Below are 17,923 nucleotides of genomic sequence, written 5' to 3'. Positions count from 1 at the left end.
TCTCTTCCTCATGCCTGAACAGGAATCCGGATTCTTGCTTTGTTTCTAACGTGGTATTGTATATACACGGCCAAAAGTTTCACAGCTAACAACAGCAGAGCTCGTCACAAATTCAGTGAATGATTCTAGTTTAATATATTTGAGTAAACTGCAGAAATAAGGATGTGAAAATCCATAATTTGTCATATCGGGCATTTATTGAACAATTCAAACAGACATAACAAACATATTTCTCATTTTATAAGCAAAATGCTGATTAGCTTCATTAAATAAATATGATAATCTAGGTCACAAGTAAATCAGCCTCCTGCTGTATCTGTTCTGGTAAACCATATTGCCTGAGAGAGATTTAGGATTCGGGTTTAATAAAGTCAGTGTCCAAACTTGAAAATGTGCAGCATTTCTTTACACCTGGTCTGGCTCATGCCATAAAATCCTTGCATTAAAAATCATATTCTGAGATAACTGTCACATCTTTCATGCAATTTAGAGGATAACAAATCTGCAGATGGGTCCACAACTCTGGTCCTCCAGTTTAGACATGTGGATCCGTCACTTACTGTTTAACAAAACAAGGCTTGTACTTAACATTCAATCTCTGTTGTTATTCAATAAATATATAGTAATTATTACAGACTGCTTTGTCAGAGGTCAATCCCTCCTCCATTCGTTTCCAAGCTGCATATCTGCACAACATTTGTTGTGGCTGAAACAATCATAGCAGTCCAGACATCCTTTTCCCCTGCAACTCCCTCCAGCTCCTCGCAGGAGGATTCACAGGTGTTTTCTGAGAGATGGAACCCCACCAGCACATCCTGGATCAAACCTGGGGTTTTATCCCAGGCACCTGTGGTTGGTACACCTTCGAAGTCAAAGTTTGCTTCGGTTGTATCGGGTGTCCCAACCACTAGTACAAGCTTTTATTAATGCAGGGAAGGCAGTGTTTCAACTCCAAGTTCTTCCTTCACACACTGATCTAGGGATGCATCGATCTGACTGTTTTTAGACCCGATACTGATACCTGAGCACCGTCTGATACCGAGTTCCAATCCAATACCGGTGTTTGATTAATAAGCTGTATGCTCCACTGTGTGGAAGAAACTGAGATCATTATTTTATGTGAAAGGAACATCAGGCTTGACTTAAACATTTCTTTCTTAACGCTGCAAAACAAAATGTTACAAATAAATACAGAAATATAAATGTATTGAATTGTTATCTATTAAAATAATGGTTTCAGATACCTGATCCAGCTATGCGAGTCAGTATCAGTGCATCCCTACTGACTAGCTCTTCCAAAGTCATGATGCATTGATTCTCACATTCAATTCATTAATACAAATCATAAAGACCATGAGCTTTAAACATGTAGATAAATTAGCGAGGAGTTGTAGTGCAGCCATTCATTAGTGTCTCCAAGGCATTCTATGTGGCAAGAAACCTCAACTTTCTCTTTAAGTGTCTCTCTGACCCACAGAAGGGTGGAAAGTTAGGTTGTGCTGCACAGGTCATTCTGACACTTTCTCTAGAAAATGTTTGGCAGTGGGTTTGGGTTCAGAAATTTCACCTGGAGCACGTCTTCAGAGAAAGCAGGTGACATTCTCAGAAGAAAGGGCACTGTAGATCTATGAAGGAAAATAGTCTCTGGCAATGAGAAGAAAACTCTTGGTGAGGTGGCCTGTTTTTACTCTCTACCGAATGAATGGTTTCTTCCTGGCCACTCATTGCGCATCAATTAATTGTAGTGTAAGAAAGTGAAAATCAGGGAAGAGTGGCTGGTGAGGTGGAATAGATAATTTACTTATGTGTGGTAATAATACTGATCAAGGGAATACGGTAGATGTAGAGAGAGAGTGGGAGTGTAAGTTGAGTATCCACCCACAGGAGGATATGGAGCAATCTCTATTATAAGATTAATGTCAACAAACATATTTGAACTAGAAGGGTGATGGCTTTGGCAAAATGTGTAGAAGCAAAAGCTGTGCATGGATCAAGAGTGCAGAGACAGAGGTCTATGTCAAGATGCGGGCCACCTGGGACTGAATCTTAACATCTGGGTGTGAAAGCAGCTGGACCAGTCGGCTGTGTAGCTGGGAAGACTCATCCAACATGACCCGGAAGAGGCAATCCTGCTTCCGCCTCAGTTCATTAGCCACCTGTGCAGAGGGCCTCCAGGCCTTCAGGTTCCCTGCAAACGTCAGCAATCGCAGAAGCACCGCAGGGGCGGTTCGTGAATCAAACAGCAGCACAACCGAAGCTGGTGCCTTCGTCAGAAAGGAGAAAAGACCATCATCAAAATGAGGATGTATAATCAAACTTGGACTGACAGTGACAAACAGTTTGACTACAAACAGATTTGATTTATCTAATCTATTTGTTTTGATGACATCTTAATGCAGAACCATGCTACCTAACTTACACAATCCCTTTATTCATACCTGTGCTTGAACAATGTCATCCATCATATCTGGATTGGATGACAAATTCACAAGGACTTTCAAAGCCTGAACCTGAAAGACAAATATTAGAAGTGCTTAATTCATACATATTGCATTCACGGCCCTACTGAGCTTATCTGTTTTCCAAGAGCTACACGTTTTTTTAAATGTTTCAAAAAGGTATTCAAAAATGTGTGAAGTCGATCAACCGGATGTAACCTGAAAACACACCAACCTGTAATGCTTCACTGCTCACAACAAGTAGAGAGAGCAAAAGTGTAATGGATTCCTTCAGTAGGTGTTGGTGTTTATCTGTGACTGAAAGGTTCGTCAGCAGCCTGAGAGCACCAAGCTGACGGTCAGAGTTCACTGGTGACATCTCAATCAGCTCCAGCACTTGTGGCACATAAACCTATAGAGGCATGGACATGAATATGTAAACAAAAACAACAGATTGCATGATAATTGCTGTACAGTATAAGGCGACATACCTTTATTTGTTCCTGGTTTTGGATGTTCATACACAGATTATTTAAAGCATTCAGAGTCTGCACTCTAACCTCTGCCACAGGATCAGAGAGGAAACCAGCTATGATATGAATCCCTTCAAATTCCCGTATAAGATTCTGGAGGACCAGTAAAAAAGAAACACGAAAATTAACAATACATGAATGAAAAGAAACACATGTCACACAGTATACAGAACTTTGAGTGGCACCACTGACAGTACATCAGCTACATAACTTTCTAATTAGATAACTCACAACTTTACATGAAGCAATCAGAACTAACCTCACTCGCAGAATGGTTTTCATAAAGTGTACTTCTACTGTACCTGATTCACAGTAAAGGCAGCAGAATTCCCTAACGTAAGTAGTATCCGACATCGGTCGGGTGGATTATTGCTGGTCTGCAGACATGACAGCAGCATTTTCAGGTGCTGTGGATCCAGGTTGCCAGGGGACTGGTGGATGATTTCACCTACGGAACAGGATAAACCATATAACAAACATCTATGGCTATTATATAAGTGTTTGCACTGGAAGAGACTGGGTATGCTTACCACCCAGCTGAAGTTATTAACAGTCAAAAACTCTCCAGATTATCTATGACTTTATATCAAAATGTAACCATATTTTGTGATTGAATGTGCATGCTTGAGAACTCATCTTGGGAGATTCACTTTGCCGGAACAATCAGGTTTAGATGTAGTACTGTGCACGCTTTATGAGCTCTGTGGTTCTTACATTACCTGATGCAACGTCCACAGGTCGGGGACAGACAACATCCAGTCCAGACACCCTGGCCAGCAGGCTGCCCGGCTGAAGGGTGGCTTCACTGGGCTGACTGCTCCTCCTGACACCAGGACTTTCATTGGCAGCACTTTTCTTGTTTCTTTTGAAGCTCCCCCCGCTGATGAGTTTGTATAACCCGTAAGAAGCTCCAGCTCCGGCAACTATTCCAAGCAACGCTTTCATGTTGCCGAACCTGGGAGTAACACTTCCATCGCCCATGCTGCTGCGTCTCTAGGTTAGCTAAACTCCGTTAGCTTACGTTAAACTGCAGATGCTCTGAAACGTTGCGAGTCTAATCGGTTGACTCTTCAGCTAACTGACCCGCTCCTCAGCTAGCTAGCGCTGACGACAACCCATCACTGACGTCAAATAAATCCACCCAGACTAATGTTGACAGAGTCATTGTTGTGAAACCTGGAGAAGTTTGCTGAAAAGCTACAGCTGTCAACGAGCTTCTGTTACGTTGTTCCGGGGCGGCTGGTGTTGCCAGGTTTGACTGACAAAAAGAAGCCCAATCAAAGTTTAGAGCCCGCCCAGCGGACACTTCGCCTTATTTTATCATAGAGCTATGACGGAATTATAACTGGAATGTGATTGAAGTTTAAATTTATTTGTAACAAACTACCCAGACGGTACAAACATACCCGGAATCACCCCAATCCACCTAAATCAATTTTTACCCATTCACATAAATGAAAACCTCCCAATCTGGCAACGCGTCCGGGCAGCTCAGAGTGGCCGACCAAATGTTTCGCTGGGTGATTAGCAAATAGTTTGTAACTATTAGAAAAGCTTTCATTATACAGTTGGAATATGTATTAAACGCGGTTAACCGCAATTTGTTGACTGAAAATGTGTGAGTCACATCGTTGGTTGTGTGCACTATCCTATATCACACGCTTGTTGTAGCGCATTAGTTGTCCAACAAGTAACGTCACAGTCTATGGACTTTCCTTGAGACGAACACTTGGTGGCTCACTTGCTCAAGTTTTCTTTTAAAGTTACTGCTTGGAGTGAAAGTCTGTTCTCCTCTGGTTAACTTTCCCACCATTGTCCAGTTCCTCAATTTAACAGATTTTCAAATGCCCCTTTACGTTCATATTAGCTATAAGTACTCGATATGGATGTACATACATGTTCTATACTGAGAGTAACGTACTGTCTAGTGTCTGCTTATATTTGTTTGAGCATGCTTTTTCCAGACTTAAAATGGGTAGTGGTCATTACAGGTCATACACATTTTTAAATAATTTAATTTTCGTTAAACTTCATTCTTTTTTTGAGTCACAAGTTTGTTGCTCTGACAGGCAGGACTGTGGACACAGTCTATATGGACCCAGATGACACCATAGTACAGCTGGTATACCTTTAAATGTCAGAGTGAATCTCAAGATTGTTTTTAATAATTGCTGTTCTGTATTCCTCTATAATGTCCTATTGTCTGTTCGAGAAGGCCTACTGCCGTTATAGGAACAATTTAACACGCTCTTGCTTCAGGTAGGCCTACAGTATCGCAGGCAAGATCAACACATGAGGGATTGAAAAACTGATTACGGATTTTTGAGGGAAAAGGAAGAAAATTACCATTAGACATATGCTCAATCACTATTCAGGTAGTTGTTTTTCATGGCTTGTTTTACTTAAGTGTTAGCTACAAGCACACACTGAAGCTTTAGCTAAACAAGATTGATGTTTAAAGACTTTTTTTTTTTCTCTTAATCACCTTACATAGTTTTTAGAATGATCAAATTGGGATGCATGAGTCAATAGCTTTTCACCGCTCAAATATTGGCATACTTGTCATTCATGACTGAAAATAAAGCTAGTCAACCTAAAAACACTGACATAGTTGATGAGTTTATCCCATGTAACACAATCAAGACAAGGAGGTAAAAAAGTTACAACAGTTGTGTGTAGAAATGCAGAAACTTGATTTTCCTCCCAGTTGAAGATGTCAAGCGATACTTATAAAAACAAAAAGAAATGGGACTTTCAACTTCAGTTGTGTGTGCATTAGCATTCACAATGTGAATACTTACCCATATTTACAAAGGACTGACTGTCAGCAATTTTACCTGCATTTGAGAAAATGTAAATGTTTTTATTTCAATTAATCATAAGCACGGTTATATTGACAAGTAAAATATCTGAAAGTTTTCCATACCATGTTATCTCTTGAAAAGTTTTGATTCACTTTTAATGTTCAAATCCTTTTCCATTGTGGGATCTAGTGTTCTTGTATTCATCCAGCTGATAAAGGTGCATAATGTTCCTTTGATAGAGATACTTTGCTCCTTACATAGCCATTTCTGGATTTCACACTGTGTGCGTTTACAGATTGACGACTAACACTTGGTGTCTTGTCTTGGAGAAAGCCACCATGTCTGCTTGAGCCACGACGAGAGCTGGAAGGTTGCCCAGTAAACCTTGTGAAGAATCTGACTGGCTTCTTTCTATTGAAAGCTACATCCTGAGCATCATGTGGGCTGTTGGTTTGAAGTCCAACAAGAACATTTCTACTCTGTGGTGAAGGGTTATAAGAGCTTGAAGAAACAGAACCAGTAGATACAGGCAGGTGAGCGGTGGGCATGTGGTTTATATAATTTGATTGCCTGCCAACAGTGGGTTGATAGGCCCGAGATGATTTGGCTGGTCTTTGGTTATGTTCTGGTTGATAATCTGGGATGTAGAGTTGATCTCTTGGTGCACTGTCATATAAAACGTGACCGTATGAATTCAAAGAGGAGGGCATTGGTGCAGACAAGATATTGGCTGGAGTCACTCTGCTTAGTTTCTGACTATGGACATCTTTACCAAGTTCTAAACCACCAGATAGTTTTCGATCCTGTGTTAAAGAGTCTTTACTGTGAAATGTATATTTTGGTTGTTGCTGGATATTCTTCTCAGAGGTTAGTTCCTTACTTGAATAATGGCTGAAATCTTGAGATGGGCTGTTTCGAGGGTCGACAGGAGATGCAGTCACATGGCCACTGAAAGACAAATCATCTCCAAAGAATGAACCAGAGGGTATTTGTTCAGGGAACTTGGAGCTTGTTGACTGAACAGCTTTGTGTCTCACATGAGGAGCACTTGTGAAAATATCAGGGATTTCCCCAGAAATGTCACCACTGTCAAAACCTCCATAATTACTTGAAACGTGCTCTGTGGCTGCTAAATGATGGAGTGGATAGAGAGCAGAGCCTTGGCCATCATAAACTCTGGGAGAAATGAGACTTGCAGTGGAGTCGACAGGATCAGGGACAAAGAGGCTTTCACTTGGCATTTGGTAGTCGGCGCCCTGTTCACTCGCTGTATTCATAGCTTCACGCCAGTCTTTATTTCCACTGGCGTCATCATGGGCGGTGCCTTCTTTTGCTGTATAAGACCTATAGCCCGTGTCATGCTGCCCATTATTATTTACAGTTTGGGCATTAGAAGCCATCTCATTTTCAATAGTTTCCCGTGCAGTTTGAAAATGTCTTCCCATGTCACTTCCTGGCATTAAGAAAGATGTCTTCAGTGATTCTATAAACCGTTTCAAGTCTTTGATTGATGAGAAACTGGTGCCCGCCGTATTTTTCTCTTGTGTGTGCGCCTTCACTAAAAGGCCAAAGGGGTGTTGATAACCAGAACCTTCATTGTCATATTTCGATACAGGGGGAGAGGAGGGGACATCATGTTCTGACTCTGGTTCGCTTTTTAGCATCTCTTCACTGAGACTAACAAAGTTAGCATCCTTATTGTTTTCATGTTGGAGTGGTTCTCTCTGAAAGCTTTGGTGTCTCATAGCTTGCATCTCATCCCTTGGACCAACACAGTCTTGGTTTGGGTTTAAAGATGCTTCAGAATGAAACTGGTTTGATGTTTGTGGACCAGGCACTCCTCCATGGCTACTAAATTTATCATTGAGAGAGTAGCCATGTGCAATATTGTAACCTAACAGGGAATAAACAGACATTAAGTTTATGTCATATGGTTGAACATGGTCAGGAATACAGAAATTCTTACCTTTTTGAGGAGGAAAACAAATACAGCCCCACAACAACAGAGTGCAAAGCCTAGAGACCCTAAAAAACAATACAGTCAGACAGATAAAAGTAATACAAGCCAAATTTATAAAAAAATGCACTTGTATTTTATTTACCCAAATCGAAGAGCCATGGCAGTGACTTCCTCCACATGCAACAGCAGCAGACTGTTAAAATTACCAGCCCAAATAACAATCAGTCATGCACCGTCCTTTTTTTCCTTGGGAGCAAGGAATGATAGGAAACGTGCAAGGAAGGATGCTAAAACTTTTTGTAGATTCTGCTTAAACTGATTGCAATTAGGTGATTGAAGACAGCTGGTGCTGTGTGAAAATCAACCACATTAGACAAGCACAGGTGGAGACTTTATTCAAAGGGCTGCATAGTGATGGCTCAAATATCACTAAAAGCAATCCAGAAATTCACCCGGATGATGATAGCTTTAAAACATCTGTTACCTTTCTTCATGTCCTTTTGTGAATCCCACAAAATATCCATAAAATATTGATAATGCCAAGAGAGAGCGACTCAGATGTCACTCAGAAATTTGACCCATGTGAATGAAAGTCCTGAATGTTTTCTCTGGATCATTGTTAACAAGTTGCTGAGTTCATGAGGACATTCTATTTCACCTGTCTATTGTCAGTACAGACCTCTACTTCATTGACCTTTTGTCCAGTCAGTCACTCTGTCCTGTCTGAATGTCCAAACCAGCTTCAGTTGAGATCATCGTTAGAAATGATATTATTTGAGGTGTTACTGACTCCTGTCCTGTTGAGTTAATGAAGGTTTCTGAAAGTCTGCCTGGGTATACCTTTCCCCTGAATTAATGATGAGCTGTGTTTGCTTTCGGGGACGGGAAGTGGAAGAGGTTCGCTACACAGAGTAAGAGTGGTACAATAGAGATGGCTCTGAAGATGGACATTGCAAAAAAACATTATGAGAGGAAATGCCAGCGGGTTGCACTCACCAAATGGTCAAACTGTGTAAAATTACACAAGAAGATACAGGCTGGTAGGTGGTTACTTAATTATTTCTGAATGAAAAAGTAATCATGAGGAGTTTTGTCTGTTCTTGCAAGCTGGGACTATGTTGTATATTTTATAGCCAGAGAAAACATGCAGCGTGGTTAAGAAATGTGTCCAAACTGAAAGCCTTTCCTGACAATCATTTCTTCCCCACCGCATACACCCACTCTTGTGACTCATTTTGTCCCCTGCTCTTTTTACTCTGAGACTTGACTTTACATTTTCTTAGCTAAATGTGTCTCGAAATTCAGAACAATCCAACTTTATGAGCATAAAGTTCCACGTTATCCTCAAGTTATCCTTAAAAAATCTAAATACATGTGCTGTTCAAAAGTGATGGACATTTGAAAAAAGATTTGAATTTATTTTCAACTTAGTTGCGGTGAAGAAACTTGAGCGAGTTGTAAACGCTGGCCGCCTTCACCGCATAATAGCTGCATGGCGTAATGTTGCAAAGGACTCAAAGAGAGCAAAAGAGTACTTTAAGGTAAACATTTATTTATTTATATAATTATAGTAAAAAAATAAATGAATTGTACCAATTTTCTACATTTCTTTATTTTGTGTGAATCTTGCAGAGGTTGGAAATGGGGTTCATAGAAATCGGCAACAAAGTCCACCAGATTGGGGAAGGATGTGACGGACTCTCAGTGCTCCCTACTAGCCTCTCAATGACGGTAGTTCCTCTTACACCACGCAGCATCCATGTCTCATTCAGCCACACAGAGCTGTGATAGCTCTAGATTTAAAGCTGGAGCAGCTTCACGTCTCTGTTTTCTAAGCAGTGATGAGATCATATCTGTTACATAAGACTTAAAGTGGACTCCACTGTAAACATGCCTCCAGAGTCTTTGAGGTCAGTTGATTAATGTCAGTTGAAGCTCATTATGGTCTAGTATACCTATTACCCATTTCCACAGAGTGGGTTATGTTTCTGGGAAAACTCTCTCATCTGTTGCTGTTATGTTGTTTTGCATATTGATAATATTATTTTTGTAGATATTATATAATTATATGAGCACGTTCGCTGGCAAAGGGATTGCAGTTCTGGCTTTGTTTGCTCTGGTGTTTCTGTCCAACACCTCTCCTGATAAATACTGTAGTGCTTCAGCATGATTATGTTTGGAGTAAGAAAGAGGCTTCTTGTACAATTACATCAAACTGTCCCCTTGACACTGCACAAACATTTCCAAAGTGAAAGCTGGTTTCTCGGGTATTGGTGAAATAAAAAGACTGTTTCCACAATAATGTCACATGATTGTTTTTTCTTCAGATCTTCCAATATTTAGAGTTGCGAGACTTGCTCAATTGTGCTGAGGTATGTTGCACATGGAAAGCTGTCATCCAGTCAGGCGCACTGTGGAGTCAGGTCTGTACTGGGAGATGGGTTCTTGAATTTAATTCACAGTGCTGTCTAAAGTTATACTTTAAACAGGAGTATAAATGTTCCCTAATGTGTGTCCCTGTTAGATCAACTTCTCTGTGGAGAAAGACTGGATAACAGACAGCACAATGAAGCAGATTCTGCAGAACTACCGCCCATTTGTCATCCATCTCAATCTGCGTGGCTGCACGTCTCTAAAATGGCCCAGCTTGAAATGTATAAGTGAGTATTTCATATTCTGTTGCCTGATTGTTTTGTTTTTGTTTCATGTGCAGTACCCATGTTTCACTTAGGTGTGCATTGACATATACAGATTATTGTAATAATTTGTCAAGACAGTCAATAAATTGTCAACTCTTATATTCTGATTAAAAGGACAACAAATATGAAAGCAACACGGAAAAATGTAGTTTCTCCATCTGATACAGACAGTTTTATGACAATGAAAGGAAATGAATGAAGGGAAAACAAAGAGTCAAATTGTAGGACAAAGTTTCACTTGAATCAGGACAGCCTGATGATCTGGTATTTCTGCGGCACTCTCAAGTGGCTTGGCTCCAGCTCCTCCTCCAGTTCTCCCTGCACTTCCATTGGTGTGTTCCATAGTTCAGGGTCCGTTTGGTCTTGATCTGTTCTGCTGTGCTGTCTGTCCTTTGGACACTCTCTGTTGTAGGAATGCACATACTGCGCTACACTCTCCCCAGTATGTTCAGGAGGAGATCGACACAGGAGGCCAGAGTGTCTCACCCCTGGGTGCAGGCGCAGCCAGTACACCATATAGTGGATGCTGAAAAAAATGCAATCGCTTTTTAATAATTATTTGCATTTGTCTAAAGAAAAGTATTGCAAACATTCAAGACCAAAAACCCACCTATAGTCACACACCCAGGGGTTTGCTCCCAGTTTTAGCTGTGACAGAAAGTAAAGGTCTTCAAGAACACCGTACTGGACAAAATGCAGGCTGTTGTTGGACAGGTCCAGCTCACGTAGATGCAGCAGCCCAGACAGGGAAGCTGGGAGAGCGAAAAGAAAGAGCATGAGCATAGCATTCATTTACTTCTTGCTTCTCACAGTTTAGTTCTATTAAGAGAGACCTGTTGCTGTTTATTATTTACCAAGAAAAATAAAAGCCAGTGGTGCAATCAAACTCTGATAGGAATTTGCGAGCTGGCGTTCAGTTTGTGAATCACTTAAGCAGAGTGATCACATTATGTCCGTTACCCTCTCAGCTTTCCCACTGTAAATAAAGCCAATACTGTATACACAAAGATGTCTCTAAAAAGGAAATATGGGAAACAGAAGTCAGCAGCAGTTGTATAAAGGGTTCTTAACCTTTGGCCATCCATAAGTTTTCTATCAGCCAAAGAAAAACTTTGTTTGTGTAGTTTGTCATGCTGGATATTACTGGAAATATTTAGCACACTGTAATATTTACTGGTGATGATTAATTGGTATACATAAATAATAGCACACATACCTGTGTCAATGTGCTCCATGTTGTTATGACTGATGTTAAGGGTTCTGAGGCCCCTTGCTCCGTGGAAATTTCTAGCTTTGAGATGACGGATTGAATTATGGGACAGATCGATATGAACAACATCCTCTGGAATACCTGCAGGCACCTCAGTTAGACCTAAACATAGAGGAGAATGGGTTACTTAAATGTTTCTCAAATACATTTCATTACTTTGCCTTAGCCAAAACTTTGCTGTATTGGGTGTTTTTTTTTATTGATTAGAACTATAGATTTTTCATCTTTGCCATGCACATTTGTGAAACCAAAAACTGAGAAAAGAGAAAATAAATCATCTTGAGTTTCCACTCTTAATGCTGCAAGGGAAACATTGACGCAGAGTATTTATGCTCTACCTCTATTCATTATCTGCATTTCCTCCTGCCGGTATGAGGCAGATAGTTGTAACACATTATTTGATTTACAGTATTTTTAGGTAAATTTAAAATGCTTTTGCAGGTTTTGCAACAAACTCATTCCAATGTACTAGCCAAACTTTGTTTAGTTCATGCTTTCCAAGTTGTTCACAAGGTGACAAATGACTATAAAGTAGAGTCAGTCACAGTTTAAGAAAGCAAATAGAAAACACCTGCCAAACCAGATGTGTCTCTTTGATAGTTCTTAGGAGTCTGGCCCTGAAAATGTTTTGAGAAATGGAAGTTTAATCATTCCAGTCATGCAACCCTAATATTTAATCATGAACATACTTGCTCTGTGACATCAAGCGTAATTTTTTTCGAACCCTTCTGTTGAATAAGAAACACATTTAGGGAAAAGCTGATTGTGAACTTGCCTCGGTTCCTGCAGTCCATCCGTATTTGTGGGAAAAGATAGGTATGGCAAGATGTGGTTGCGTCTGGTTTTGTGCGGAAGGGAATGGGATCTACATGGTCTACAGGGTCTACGGGATCTGTTTGGTCGCCCTGTTGGTTGCCGGTTGGGTCTGTCTCCTTACAGACTAAATTGGGGTCAATCTGCTTCAACTTCATGCCTTTTAGCCTGGTGGGCCCTGCACACCTAGATGAGGAAACGCCGTTCAGTCACGATGAATTCAGATGTGATATTTGCAGGCACTTTGTTATTCTGAGAATCAGTTATGGCTTGCGCACCTGTTGAATCAGAGCAATAGATCACACTATGTCAAACTATTTTTGTGGAATCCCTTACCTGGCATAATTTCCTAGATTACGGTTGCTTGGGACCTGAAGGGTGCGTATGAGACTGTCCATCGGGCAGAGACAATTCCAGGGATTATCATGTAGACGTAGGTAGCGAAGGTTTGGCATGGGGATGAGGGCCTCCTCGCTAAGCGTTCCCAGGCGGTTGTGCTGCAGCAGCAGGGTTGTAAGGCGTGTCAGGCCCTGGAAGGCCCCTTCCGCCACTAAAGAGATCTGATTCTGCTGCAGGTCCAGACTAGTTAAACTCTCAAATCCAGAGAAGGCATCTTCACGAAGGACTTTGAGCCTATTACGGGCCAGAAGGAGGTGCTTTGGTTGTGCGGACCAGGTCTGTGAGGTGGGAACGGAGGTGAGACGTCGGTCCTGACAGTCCACGAAGACGTCTCCAGATTCTGTCAACTCTGAGCAGTCAGGTGCCACAAGCCTGGAGGGGCCCGATCTGCTGTGACGCCCAACACCTCTCATCCTGACAAAATGAATTCATGGCTTGTCACAGTGTACACGTGGTCATTAGAGGAGGTGATAAAAAGGGTAAATTCATACCTGTCCCGTGTGAGTTTATGTCTTGCTCCTCTGAGACCTCTGCCCTTCCCTGGTCTTTTCATCTCGATGGACGGGAGCAGGAGGAGAAGCAGGGAGGCTAAGAGGAGAGAGGAGGTCACTTGCATCCTGTGCCCTGCAGGGATTGTCTTTTCAGTAAGAAGAGCTGGAGAGAAGTAGAATTTTGGGATACAAATCTTAAGAAAACAGGCTTGGACACAGAAGCAATGGGTCAAAGTTGAACAGTGTTATTGTTGATGGAACACAGCTGCTCCCTGAGGAAGAACAGAGAGGTAGCACATTATGTAAGAGATGGGAGTTGTCCAGGAATGTGTATACGGCTTTGAAAGAAGGCAGAATACTATGACAGAAATTGTTCCTTACAGACTGTTGTATATTACTTTACTATATCACAATTTGCATATAATATTTATAGCAAAGTATTTCCACTAAAGGTGGACATCATAGTAGTTTGACCAGTTGTTTCTTCTGCTCTTTACTTGTTTTCTCTGCATTGTGTTTTCTTAGGTGAATGCAGAAATCTTCAGGACCTCAATTTGTCAGAGTGTTTTAATGTTACAGTAAGTAAAACATTGTTAAGAATATGATGATACTGTATAGATGTACCATGTACCACTTTACTGTTTACAATATTTTCCGTAGTTGAATGGCAACTAGATTGTTGAAATTGATAAATATTGAAATATTGGTCCCTTAATAAATCAGTGAAAATGTCCATTGAAAGGTTGTTGAAAAAGTAGTTTTACCCTGTTTTAGTCATTATAATTTTTACATAAATCTGTCAAGTAGTTTAAATGTTTGTTAATGCATTTGCATGAGTGTGATATTAGACTGTGCCATGTACTCTAAGAACAGGTGCCTTGCTGAGAGAACTTAAAGTAAGATTTAAATCTCTGCTCTTTAACAGGATATGATGGTTCAGAGAATTGTCGAGGGCTGTCCCTGTTTGCTCTACTTGAACCTTTCTTGCACACTTATAACAAACAAAACTCTAAGAGAACTGTCCAGGTAAACCTCCAGTTAAGGCAAACTGCCATGTCACTAACATTTGTGCTCTAAACTGTGGTCCAGCTCACTCACATCTCCAAATTGAACAAACAAATCCCGGTATGATACCCCTTTCTGGCCCCCAGCCCTTTGGTTCCCAGAAATATCTTTATTTCTGTTTGTCCAATGTGCTGCTGGCTTGTCTGAGAGCAGCTTGGCTGGTGCCAATTTAATGATTTAGAGGAACAGATGTGGCACTCATAACATAACGTCTGGACTGTTTGATTACTTTGATGATAGATTTGCAGGTTAAACAGATTTCAGTCATTAGCACTCTCCCTCATGGGTACTAGTATTATGCAAAATGAAATACCATGCATGTATTCAAATTTAAACTTTTGTTAAAAAACAACAAAACAACCAACTATAATCTACAAAAGATTAAACACAAATAAGTTTCCCTCCGTTTTGTATACAAACTAATCAAAATATTGATTTTGAACAGGAATTGTCTCAACCTTCAATACCTGAGTCTGGCGTACTGCTACAGATTCACAGATAAAGGGTTTATGTACCTGACCACAAGGAAGGGCTGCCACAATCTCGTCCACCTCAACTTGTCCGGCTGCACTCAGGTCAGTTGGTATGCTCCCCTCAGTTTGGTATATAGTCACTCCACTCAGCTGCAACTGTAGAAAAGACACCGTTTTTGCTTTTGAAAGTTCAGCGTTCAGTCCACCTTGGATAAATCCAGTCACTCCTCTCTGTTTCCACGTGCTGGAGTTTCAAGCTGTATTCTGGTGACTGTTTGCATTCAGAAGAAAGATCTGAAGGGGGGGGGGGGGGGGGGGGGGGGGAGTAGAAGGCAGTTGTGGCCAAAAGGAGGGCTGGGTTTATACAATCAACTCTGGCCCACCCATTCACCATGTGCACGCTCTATAACATAGCACACATGCACTGCAACACAAAACATACTTTTCCTATGGGAATGTGGATTAGTTTGATTCCAGATGTTTCACTTTATGGGGCCCTGACAATGTGAGCAGCAACGAAAATGGCTTCCAGGAGATTGATTCAGATTCCAACTCACACACATATTTTCCTCTCTCTCCTCCCAGATGACTGTAAATGGGTTCAGACACATTTCTGCCGGATGCCCTTCACTCAGGGAGATTGTGATAAATGACATGCCCACGCTATCAGATAGCTGTGTCTTGGTAAGTTTCTTCACTGGTTTCATACAGGGTCAACATCCTAGCCCTGGAATGTTGAACAAAGACAGACAACAAGGAATAAATTAGGAAAGAATTTGCTTCGTCAACTCATGCATATTTTCTTTGTCAGCACACCCTTAACCACTGACAAAAGAAAGAGGTTTTGAGTCTTACCCTTTTCTAACAGGCGCTAATTGCCAGATGCCACTGTCTGTCTGCCATTTCTCTGCTGGATGCTCCTCATCTTTCCGACGTTGCCTTAAAAGCCATCGCTGAAGTTGCCAAACTGAAGACTTTTAGGACAGAGGGTGAGATCTATTCTATTATTTCCACATCCACAGAAAATATAGACGTAGTTCTGTTCCAGTTATTCTGTCTGTTCTACACCTCATGTGCACTTTAGGTAACAACCAACTAACAGACGCAGGCTGGAAGGCCCTGTGCAGCAGCTCACAAGGCCTCCACAGGCTCCACGCTGCAGAATGCTGCAGAATGACTGACGCCAGCCTCAAATCTGTGGCCAACCTCAAGAACCTGCACAACCTGGACATCTCACTTTGTAACAAGTGTGTGTTTGTTGCTGCTGTAGTTTTATATTGTATGCGTTCCTATGATATTGCATGATATAATGGGTAGACTGTGTGTATTTCAGGGTGAGTGATACTGGGATCCAGTATCTGACAGAAGGTTCCTCATCTACCAAACTGAGAGAGCTGAATGTCAGTTACTGCAGTCTCATCACAGACACATCTGTAATGAGGATTTCACAAAGGTATATAGTATGACTTCACACACAACACAGACATATCTCATTGTGGTTTGATAAATAGTCTCTCACAACAGCTTTTTGTGTTGTTTGTTTGTTTGTGTGTGTGTGTGTGTGTGTGTGTGTGTGTGTGTGTGTGTGTGTGTGTGTGTGTGTGTGTGTGTGTGTGTGTGTGGGCACACGATTAATCAGGTTGTGTAAACTGTACCATCTCAACTTGAGTTATTGTGAGAGACTGACTGATATGAGTCTGGAGTGGGTGAGTGGCAGCTCTATCTGCTCTCTTGACATGAGCGGTTGCAACATCCAGAATCAGGTATCGTTTCTTACTCTCACAATTTCCTAAAATTAAAAAATAAAAAACTTGCCCTGTAGTGGAGAATAGTCTGTAACTTTGTATTTGTATTTATAGGGTCTGGCTACTCTTGAGGGAATTCGCTTGAAGAAGTTAGTTCTTGCCGAATGTGTCTCTGTCACAGATGTTGGCATGGAGGTACAAATCTAGCTAGAATTTCAACACATGGCCAGATGTGGAACTTTTATAGAACAGTTTACAAGTTTACTTCCTTTTTTAGCTGACAGGAAATTCTTAGAAAGGAAATTCTTAGAAAAGAAATTCCAAAAAAATTCAATCATGTTCACAGTTGTTTCATTTACTGACTACTAAAAGATGTGAACAGAGGAAGGTGTGTATGTCTTCTTGAAGACATGGTTCTTCTCCGCATTCACTTTCACCCAACATCTCTCTCTTGTCTCTTTTGTTCTTCACGAGGGCAGAAGCTGTGTAAGACTGTGAGAGATCTGGAGTATGTTGATGTGTCTCACTGTGTAGCTCTGTCAGACTCGGCCATCAGAGCGGTTTCATTTTACTGCAGAGGTCTAGTCACACTGCGGATGTTGGGGTGTCCCAAGGTATCCACACATGGCTACACGCACACTTCTTTGCCTTTAAATGTTCATTTCATGCCAAACGTTTTTTTCCTCCCTTTCTTGCTTCAGATGACAGATATGGCAGTGCAGTATCTGACAAGTGGATCTCAGTACCTGCGAGAACTTGATGTGAGCGGCTGTGTTCTTCTCACAGATCGCAGTCTCCGACACTTAAGGAGGGTCTGTCCTCCACTCTGCTCCATCGCGATGGTCTGCTGCAGCGGCATCTCCAGGTAAGACAAAATTTAGAAGTGCCTTGCAAAGTTAGAATCCTGCACGGCAGCTTTTAATGACCAGAGAGCATTTCTTCCTGTAGGGTGGCTGCTTTAAAGCTTCAGCCACACGTGAAGCACTTGGAGCACAGCAATGACAACCCTCCATACTGGCATGGATACAACATGGGCCAAATAGTGTCTCCAGTCAGAAGACCCATCAAGACTGAGGAAGTGGTGGAACAGCAGTCAGTGAAGACAAGAGCAGCAAGTACAGAGAAGATATAAACAGATCTCAATAAGTTTTTGGGAGATTATTTCAAAACAATCAAAGAGACTTTTCAACAAACCATTTTGCATGATACCCACAGAGATGAACTATATGGTTC

The 17,923-nt window shown here is 41.3% G+C and overlaps 3 protein-coding genes across 3 annotated transcripts in view; 1 reads left to right on the top strand and 2 right to left on the bottom strand.

Moving 5' to 3' along the window:
• Window positions 1-187: 187 nt before the first annotated feature.
• On the bottom strand, window positions 188-4,234 carry armc10 (armadillo repeat containing 10). Its single transcript, XM_068723859.1, has 6 exons — window positions 3,691-4,234; window positions 3,274-3,419; window positions 2,930-3,064; window positions 2,674-2,850; window positions 2,439-2,510; window positions 188-2,264 (listed from the first exon to the last, which is right to left on the bottom strand). The coding sequence occupies exons 1-6, from the start codon at window positions 3,950-3,952 to the stop codon at window positions 2,013-2,015; spliced, it is 1,044 nt and encodes a 347-aa protein (XP_068579960.1). The 5' UTR covers window positions 3,953-4,234; the 3' UTR covers window positions 188-2,012.
• A 5,142-nt stretch (window positions 4,235-9,376) lies between these two features.
• Window positions 9,377-17,923, top strand: part of fbxl13 (F-box and leucine-rich repeat protein 13) — an 8,602-nt gene continuing 55 nt past the window's right edge. Inside the window, 15 exon segments of the mRNA XM_068722356.1 lie at window positions 9,377-9,466; window positions 10,063-10,158; window positions 10,260-10,395; window positions 13,933-13,985; window positions 14,333-14,433; window positions 14,918-15,047; window positions 15,531-15,629; window positions 15,814-15,934; window positions 16,030-16,192; window positions 16,279-16,398; window positions 16,585-16,708; window positions 16,805-16,885; window positions 17,170-17,304; window positions 17,392-17,555; window positions 17,639-17,923. The exon segment at window positions 17,639-17,923 is cut by the window's right edge and continues 55 nt beyond it. Coding sequence (XP_068578457.1) covers window positions 9,377-9,466; window positions 10,063-10,158; window positions 10,260-10,395; window positions 13,933-13,985; window positions 14,333-14,433; window positions 14,918-15,047; window positions 15,531-15,629; window positions 15,814-15,934; window positions 16,030-16,192; window positions 16,279-16,398; window positions 16,585-16,708; window positions 16,805-16,885; window positions 17,170-17,304; window positions 17,392-17,555; window positions 17,639-17,923 — 1,898 coding nt within the window.
• LOC137881394 (leucine-rich repeat-containing protein 17-like) lies at window positions 10,517-15,219 on the bottom strand. The gene is made up of 7 exons (XM_068723320.1): window positions 14,988-15,219; window positions 13,408-13,570; window positions 12,854-13,330; window positions 12,480-12,703; window positions 11,651-11,806; window positions 11,045-11,186; window positions 10,517-10,960 (listed from the first exon to the last, which is right to left on the bottom strand). The coding sequence occupies exons 2-7, from the start codon at window positions 13,530-13,532 to the stop codon at window positions 10,678-10,680; spliced, it is 1,407 nt and encodes a 468-aa protein (XP_068579421.1). The 5' UTR covers window positions 13,533-13,570; window positions 14,988-15,219; the 3' UTR covers window positions 10,517-10,677.

The sequence above is a fragment of the Cebidichthys violaceus genome, unplaced genomic scaffold, assembly GCF_023349555.1.
Source record: "Cebidichthys violaceus isolate CVI_PGR_0920_01 unplaced genomic scaffold, fCebVio1.0.p SCAF_3, whole genome shotgun sequence".
Taxonomy (NCBI): Eukaryota; Metazoa; Chordata; class Actinopteri; order Perciformes; family Stichaeidae; genus Cebidichthys; species Cebidichthys violaceus.
This window is presented reverse-complemented; position numbering and strand designations above follow the sequence as displayed.

Excerpts from the sequence above, each read along its gene's own strand:
- armc10 (XM_068723859.1), bottom strand. The coding sequence starts at position 3,952 with ATGGGCGATGGAAGTGTTACTCCCAGGTTCGGCAACATGAAAGCGTTG. Across the intron at positions 2,851-2,929 it reads AAAACCAGGAACAAATAAAG|GTTTATGTGCCACAAGTGCT; the intron begins GTATGTCGCCTT and ends ATGCCTCTATAG. Across the intron at positions 2,511-2,673 it reads TGAGCAGTGAAGCATTACAG|GTTCAGGCTTTGAAAGTCCT; the intron begins GTTGGTGTGTTT and ends TTTGTCTTTCAG.
- LOC137881394 (XM_068723320.1), bottom strand. The coding sequence starts at position 13,532 with ATGCAAGTGACCTCCTCTCTCCTCTTAGCCTCCCTGCTTCTCCTCCTG. Across the intron at positions 13,331-13,407 it reads CATAAACTCACACGGGACAG|GATGAGAGGTGTTGGGCGTC; the intron begins GTATGAATTTAC and ends TCATTTTGTCAG. Across the intron at positions 11,807-12,479 it reads GATGGACTGCAGGAACCGAG|GTCTAACTGAGGTGCCTGCA; the intron begins GCAAGTTCACAA and ends CTCTATGTTTAG.